Source organism: Siniperca chuatsi, linkage group LG7, assembly GCF_020085105.1.
Source record: "Siniperca chuatsi isolate FFG_IHB_CAS linkage group LG7, ASM2008510v1, whole genome shotgun sequence".
In the NCBI taxonomy this organism is placed as follows: Eukaryota; Metazoa; Chordata; class Actinopteri; order Centrarchiformes; family Sinipercidae; genus Siniperca; species Siniperca chuatsi.
Genome location: NC_058048.1, coordinates 25,383,581 through 25,392,067, shown reverse-complemented (window position 1 = coordinate 25,392,067; position 8,487 = coordinate 25,383,581). Strand labels below are relative to the sequence as shown.

At 40.5% G+C, this 8,487-nt stretch overlaps 1 protein-coding gene across 2 annotated transcripts; it reads right to left on the bottom strand.

Moving 5' to 3' along the window:
* Nucleotides 1–1,980: 1,980 nt before the first annotated feature.
* mlnr (motilin receptor) lies at nt 1,981–8,185 on the bottom strand. Of its 2 annotated transcripts, XM_044203494.1 has the most exons (3): nt 7,635–8,185; nt 6,297–7,134; nt 1,981–3,505 (listed from the first exon to the last, which is right to left on the bottom strand). In XM_044203494.1, exons 2-3 carry the CDS (start codon nt 7,078–7,080, stop codon nt 3,198–3,200), a joined length of 1,092 nt encoding a protein of 363 aa, XP_044059429.1. In that variant the 5' UTR covers nt 7,081–7,134; nt 7,635–8,185; the 3' UTR covers nt 1,981–3,197. The 2 variants fall into 2 exon arrangements, with proteins under 2 accessions (XP_044059429.1, XP_044059430.1); XM_044203495.1 differs by lacking the exon at nt 7,635–8,185 and having other exon boundaries at nt 6,297–7,276.
* Between the last annotated feature and the right edge of the window lie 302 nt (nt 8,186–8,487).

Genomic DNA, 8,487 nt, shown 5'->3' with positions numbered 1-8,487 from the left:
TCAAAACCTAAAATGTTTATTTTACATCACTTACATCTTTTGTACTTTTTGTTTACATGTCAAATAGACAAAAGCAAGTTATGATCACGGGTTTAATATTGACAGACAAACAGATTCTGTTGTCTAGAGAGTTTACATTTTTCTCTCAGTAGGCCTGAACACTGCTCACGAACACTTCACAGATACCAAGTAGATATAAATTAGCCTCCAAATTGTAGGTAACTCTACTAATTTGGAGAAAAAAACAGGGCATCGACTCTTCTGTGTGTAACTTGGTTCATTAAACAATGGAAAGTGTTTACTAAAAGCTTTAGAAGAAGGTGATTAGTGCTTTATAAATGAAGCTTATTATCATTATTACTGCCATTAAAGGCATTTGAAAGCGCTATGGGAGTGCCTGGTGGTTTGTAAAAGGCTAAGACACATTTGTGTTTGTTGTCTTACTGTCACCCAGCTGTGACAACAAGAGCACAGAGTGAGGTGGCACTGGCACATGTCTGGCTCTTTGTGGCAGATGGACGTGATTGCCAATGGGTGAACTAGATTAACCATTCCAGGCTTTTACGTTCGCACTTCTAAAGACGTGGTCACCAAATTCCCTGGGCTCTCCATTATAGCAGCTTTCACAACAGACACTTTCAGTGTTACAGATGATTGACCTCACAGTCAGCTTGGAGTGGGAAAAGCTTTGGGTTTGGGGTGGAGGAGAGAGGAGATGGCACCAGAGGCCACGAGGAGAGCAGCCTGGCTATAGAAACCAGCAGCTTTTAACTGAATAGTGAAAATAGTTTTAAAGCAATGTTTGACCAATTGAAATCCCAGGAAATGTTTGATATTGCTGTAATTTGTCTTTACACATGCATCCATACACAGCATGACTCACCTGACAGCAGTATTCTTTGGCTCCCCCCTCTGGTGAAAAGGGCATTACATTGGAATGATGTCAGCCTGTGGAGCTGTGTCAGAAAACATTCATTTCCCAGAAGAGATAAACTTAGATTGCTGTAAGTTTCATTAGGAGATGAATGTAAATGGAAAAACACATACTGCAGAGCAGTGTGGCATGGCACTACAAGATAATATATGTGTAAATCCATGTAGTTTCTGCCAATTCAGTACATTCAATAAGCCCCTGTCTTTTTTGTGGTTTAGTATTGAATTAAGTTCTTTTATCTCTGAAGGCTGGCATATTTCTTTAACAATACCAAAACAATCATAAAACACTTTCCAAATATCAAATGTAGGCAAACACAGCCATCCAAACCTTTTTTTCTTGAAAATCAGTTTAAATATATTTTGTGCATGAATTAATAACATACATTTTTATCTCAGTTGCTTAATAACAGGTCTTGGGACCAATACATTTTCGTAAAAAGCCTTGGGATGAGGGAAACAGCAGCAGCAGTAATATAATATCATTGTAGTAACTGTTTGAAATAATAGTATTTTGCTCAGGAATTTTAGTCCTCAGGAAATATGTCATCATATTTTATCTACATTTAGAATTATTTTTATGACTCAAATAAAGGACCATATATTACAGATCGATAAGAGGTGTGTGCAGTATGCTGGAGGTCTGCTGATGGAGCAGAAGTCATGGCCTAAAAAGTAGAGTCAAAACAAACAAACTGTATATTTCTAAAGCTGAATGATTTGAGGTGGTGTGAAGAAGGCCTGTGGGAGGCGTTGACAGCTCTCAACGAGCCACTTGCAGACACTCTCTTCATTATCAGTAAAGAAAATAACCAACAGAGGAGTCGTGCTACTTGCTGATCTTTCCCCAGGCGATGAGAGAAAGGTCTGTGGGATATAAGCTTTTATCCGCTGCTTCAGCTCCGCTGGCAGAGATGAATGGCTCGATGAAAAAAGTGTCATGAGGATGAGTCAGCCCAGAGCAACTTTGTCTCTTTATATTTGTGCAAACCAAGGCCCGATGATTCATGGGCAAAATCACGACAGTTCCTGTTAAACAACAAGATGTATGGTAGACAGAACATGGAAAACTCTAGGTTTATTTTAGGATTAGACATTGTTCAGGTTAAAAATACACAATTTTAACGTTACCTTTCTTGCCAGAGTGCACGAGGTACAAAAGTGTATAATTTCTAATCCAAATCTCAACATCAAAGAAGACTTGTACAATGGCGTCAAGATTATGCAAGTGGAAGCAATAAAAGCGATAAGCTCTGCCGCTGCTGACAACCTAATATCTTTTTTCCCACTTTGAAATGCACTTAGAGCAGCCATTACTTTAAATATGGTGATGCAGGGACAGTGGCTGCCAGCGTAAATCTAACTCAGGGCCCAGGTAATATAATAGCCGTGTCAGATTACATGTGATGGTCGGCACGTACACAGCCCCAAAACCTCAGGCCTCAGGTGGCCTCCGTAACACACACACAGACGACAACTGTCCCATTTTCATAGTAATCTGCTTTTATCAAGTTTATGTTCCACCTATTCACTGGAGAGATGGTACACAGCCCTGCAAACACTCACAGACACACACACACACACATACACCAGAATACCCAATTTCAGATCTGAACAACTAATGGCCCACAGCTAATAGGTTTAGTTGTTTTGTTTTTCTTGGTTTATGAGAACAACCAACAAACAGTATGATAACAATTGTTCAGCATACATTGAAAAAAATTCAATCTTACAACAGAATTGTAGCTGAGACTACAATTAAACATTATAAAGAACAGGTAAATGTTGCAAACTTAATCTTTCATTAACAAAGAGGAATCACTTATTAAACGGTGCTGTGGATTGATGGTAACTGTGAACTGAAATGGTGCATGTGTTCAATAAGCACTGACACCAAGCAAGAAAAACATGTAGCAGAACAAAATGTAGAGGTAAATACTTCTGCATAACACTGAAACAGAAAAATGTAAATGACGACTTGTCTTGGAATCCAATGAATTCCTATTTTCATGACAAAAACTTCTAAATTTGACATGGTCGAAAATACTCATCCAGTCTCTACGAACAAAATGCCACTGAGTAATAGTAAATCTTATTTTGCATTTAAGTGCAGTGGAGTTCTCAGCCCTGCTTTCCCCCTACACATATTCAACAAGTTTCCTCTTTAGCTGCAACTCCTGCACTTTAAAGAAGCCTGCAAACTCTCCATCGGTGATGAAGTCAAACAAGTGTGTAAAACACTGCTCAGAGTGTGCTGAGGCCCCTCAGACCCCAGTCAGGCTTTCATTCAGGGTGGCGTTGTGATCAATCACACAGAGCTGTCTCTGGCCACGTTGGGCTTGTCTGGGCTGCTGGTGGAGCAGGAAGAGGCGTTTGGCTGCAGCCCTGTATTTCCGAGACATGAGGTTGTAGACGACAGGGTTGATTGAGGCGCTGAGGTAGCAGAGCACCATGGAGGCCATGTTGAAGTTCTGGCTCAGCATGGCCGTGTAGTAGTCATCCACCTGGGCAAAGAGGTTCCTGCCGATGTGATAGGGCAGCCAGCAGATGATGAAGGCCAGCACCACCACCACTGAGGGTGAGAATCAGAGGTAAAAATTAATTTCATTTAAAAGGGCATTTAATGAATAGCTCGACATTTTGGAAAATATGCTTATTCCCTTTCTTGCTGAGAGTTACATGAGAAGATTGATGCCACTCTCATGTCTGTACAGCAAATATATAAGCTACAGCCAAAGCAAAGTCCAAAGGTAACAAAATCCACCTACCAGCACAGCTAAAGCTCACTAATTAACACACTCTGTTTTGTTTGTGTAATCTATACAAAAAAACGAAGTGTGAAAACGACACGCAGTCACTTCGTGTCTTGTCATCACCATGAGGTTGCCAGGCAACCAGCGGACCCCAGGAAGTCACTGCACCCGGCCAAGAAATAGCCCAGCACATAACCCTGTGTAAAACCATAAACTGACGTTTTTACACTTTGGGTTTTGTACATATTAAACAAACAAGATATAACATGTTAATGTTTATAGTCTTTATGCTAAGCTAAGCTAGCATGGCTGCTGGCGGTAGCTTGTTTTCCTTTAATGTTGCATTCAATGCCTTTTAGTAAAACGACAGTTTACAAAACAGAAAAAACAAAAGATTCACATTACCTGTTCTGGTATCTAGCTAGGCAGGGAGTTTGGTGTTAACTACCAAGATTTTCCATACATTTTCTGTCTCCACTTCAATACACTAGAAGTGAAAAGCATAGCTAGATATCTCTAGAAGTGGGTGCAAGAATATGTTTTTTTGGGTGAACAGACCGTTTGAGTATTTGTGATTGAATAAGCAACAATTAGAGTTAAGGTTAGAAAAGAAAAAAATATCAGTTCTAAAATTAATAAGAGTTTCATAAACACTGAGCTAAACTGCTTCATTAGGACTGTGTGTGGGTGGTTTGATCAGATTTGATTGACAGCAACATCTTTCTAACAACAACCAATTCTGTTTCTTAGACATTCATTTAAATAAATTCATTCTTTCTGTTCTTTAAATTTAGATTGGCGTGCGGAAATACCTGACTTTTTTCAGCAGAGCCCTGTCTGCCTCAAGAAGATCAGTACACACAAATATAAAAATCTCACATGTGAAATAACCTTGACAGATAATAGTGTATTCATGTTGGGATTGTTTCTAATAACAAGCTGATTAAGAAAATTATTTTTTTAGGATCTTTAAGTAACCTATGATCTATGGTCCATGGTCACCCTTGACATTTATTAATGACCAATTGCAATGATGCAATTAACATCAAAAGAATTTCTTCTTAAGCCCACGCACAAACACACACACTCACTTGGAGAACCTCTCTTGTTCTCTTAAGTGACGGTGGCCTGTAATTGGCTCCAGCAATGAAGTCACATTTTCACAATACAGGCAAGTAAGTGAGCTAATTGGAGCATATATGCAGAAACACCACCGAGTAGAAAACATGTCACAAATCAAAAAAGAACAAAGCTTTACTGAGCTTTTGAAAGCCAGAAATCTCAGTGCTGGGTGAGGTCATCACTGAGTCACTGGTATTGATCAAGAAGACCCTGCAGATAAAATTACCATCAATTTGTCTGATGGAGGTAGTAATTTCTGTAAGGATACTAAATGTCAATTCAATAATTAAAAGAGAAATATATCTCGCCAACATAAGCTTAAGTAGTGGGAATTAACAATAACAGTTATCCATAAATTGAAGACCTACATTGTGGATTCACAGAATGAGCAGATGCCACAGTTCCAGAGTTGATCAAGTCCATGTACCGGAACAGCGATCATTAAGTGACTCCTGAGATGTGTGACACTGGCAGATGAAAAAGGAGCCCAGGACTGTGGGAGCGTGTAAATTTCCATTAAGGTTGATTAATGGAAGCCTCTCATGACAATCCAATTTGGGATTCAACAAATGTGGCCACAAGTCTGACAACATGAGCTCTGTGCAGTGTGTGCTCAGCTAATGAAGAGCATTAATATCTTAATGGCTGCATCATGATTAAATATTTGGTTGATACAAATTGGCCTGGCCACGGTCTTTTACTGTAAAACAGGGTTTCCTGCGCAATATGCCAGAGCTGCAAATCAGTAGTCAATCAGTATGTGTAGTGGAAGGACATGATTAGCTTCAGACAAAACAGAATAATTAACCAGCTGATATCAACAACAACGCACGTGTTAACAGCTTTTTCTTCCTCAAACTTGCAGGATAAAAGCAACACAATGCCCTGTGATAGCATTTACAGAGAGCTGGATTTAACTGAATCGGTGAAACTACTTCACGTTTTAAATGGAGTACAAATCAGTTCTTTAAATATGTGTGAAAACAAAAGTTCACTTTGCTAAAGCAAACACACACAACAGAGCCAGTGCAGAAAACCAGAAATCCTAGATTCTACGGTATTCTGTCACCCTGGTTCTTTGCCTCAGCATCAATGAAAGGCAGACTGTGAAAAAACAGATGGATTTCTGGTTTAAGCTTTTTTTAATCTACAAAGAGAGTTTTATATGCTGTCACTAACTGAATTGTCTGTCTTTTTAGTTTCTGGCAATGAAAAGCAGAGAAAGGTTTTAGAAAGCAGAATCAGACTTTGTAATTCTGTATAATAAAACCTGCTTTCTGATGTGTTTATTTGTACAGAAAGTAATACTTTTACACTGGACTAAAAAGGGCAAAATATTATCTCAGGGCTGACACTCAGTGGTAGAGGTTTACATGTGTGTTCTTTCTATTTTTGACCATGGATGTGTCCTGATTGCTGCCTGATATCAGCAAAAAAGAAACATACATCTGTCTGCAGAGATGAAAAAATATATATATACCCACTCACCCAGGATCTTGACTGTTTGCCTGTGTGACCTTTCACGGGCCAAAGCACAGGGGCCTTGTAGGTCATTCTTGCTTTTCCACAATTTGCACCCAATGGAGCCGTAGAGGAAGATGAGGCAGAGCATCGGGCAGAAAAAGTAGGTGGTGGACACCCAGAGCATGATGTGCAGCTTCCCGGAGCTGATGGCGTAGCTGGTGTGCTTGCACTGCCCTGTATTGTAGTTTGGGTGTGTGTCATTGTCGTACTCCACCGCAACCAGGAACAGTGTGGGAGCTGCAGAAACCAGGGCGAAAACCCACAGGGCGAGGATGATGTACTGGACCCTGCGTCTGGTCACCACCACCTTGCTCCTGAGGGGGAAGCTGATGGCCAGGTAGCGTTCAATGCTCAGGGCCGTGATGTGAAGGATGGTGGCTGAGGTGCAGCCCTCAAAGATGTAGTGATAGAGGCGACACACCGCCTCCCCAAACAGCCAGGGCACGTACTTCCATAGGCGGTAGAGGTCAAAGGGCAGGCAGAGGAAGATGATGAGGTCAGACACTGCCATGCTGGACAGGTAGAGGTTGGTGGTGGTCTTCATGTCCTTAAAGTGCTGGATGATAAGGATGGTCATGGTGTTGCCCGTCACCCCGATGATGAAGATGAGGATGCAGATGACAGTGATAGGGATGAGGGTGGAGGTGGGGAATAGGGAGCCCTCATAGTGGTGGTCTTCTATGTTGTACTGGTCCATGGCCTCTGCTCCACCAGCATGAAGGTCCACCTGGGGTCTGGTCCAGGGCATGCCAGCATCCACTAAGTGCTGGCACAGTAAGGTGTGAAATCAAGCCTCAAGCAGCTGAGGAGGGAAAAAAAAGATTTTTCAAGTTTAATCTCTCTTAACTACAAATTATGTATATTATGTTTTTGTATGTTTTAATTCCAGGCAACTGTAGGTTTCTATCAATTTAAGTGCATTATAAACATCTGCTAGCAGCATCTTTATTATTTTTTTGTTGTGAGTTTAATTATTGTTGCAAGGTAATTAAGGTAATTATCGCACTGCATTTCCTTGTAGCAATAATGTAGATTCCGACAAAGATGAATGAACACTTTATTATTACGAATTATTACAACTCAACTGTCTGCTAATTTACTTTCAGAAATGAATAGAAACCAGTGGATGGAAAAATAGATTCAAAAATGTGAAACACAACCACAACCGCTTGAAATTAAAGTAAAAGCAGTTTGTAGGAAAAGGGCTAACACATGCAAAATCACTGGTATCATCCTTTAACTTCAACTCTAAAAGCAGAAATAACATCCTGGTGTAAAAGAAATCTTTGTTGGTGACTTTACCTTTAAAACAGGTGTTGGATCTCTCAACCTTTTAACTTTTTCTTGGTCTCTGTTGTGTTGCTGTGTGTCGACGGAAAGCAGCAGCAACAGGAGAATCTCATGAAGTGGCAGAGCCGGTCCTTGATGCTCAATAACCAGTTGAGCTCTGGTGAGAGATAAAGAAAGGAGCACCTCCTTCACAGTACCCCGAGGAGTCAGAGAGCAACAGTGAGGTTGTCTGCTGTGTGTGTGTCTTAGTAATCTTCGTAATCAAATGATGACGGGACAGATGACGGTAAAAGGCATTAGATGCAGGGAATAAGGTTTGAGGGAACCCCCACCACTGCTGCTCCTCTGGGAGAATAAATGCAGATTAAGGATCATACTAATCTGAACTGAGCATAAATACATAAGAAGTATACATATGAAGAGGGCTATAACTTTATTAATTAATGCATCAATCACTGAAATCCCAGCGTGTTTGCCAAGCCGTCTGGAAGTAGTCACTGAAAAATTAGTTCTGAGTTTGCTTCATTGTCCACCAGCCCCATCTGTCTCTCCGTTTGGCTTCATCACTCCACACACCCACCAGCTCATCTCTTCCTCTTCACCCTCTAGTTACCTGTCAGGCTTGTTATAATAAACCTAACTTCATTAGTGCTGGTTAAAGAGGAATGCCATTTTAAGAACTAAAATAAAGTTTGGTCAGTACTTTGAGGTGTAACCAGGGCATAAAAAAGTCAAAAGACTACAAAAATCTTGATGTCATTTGAGTGGAAAATCTGGCTGTGCTCCATAGACAACGAATGACTGAATGGGGGGGAATCAATATTAGAATAGAAGCTTTGATTTAGTGTGACCTCCAACAAGTCAC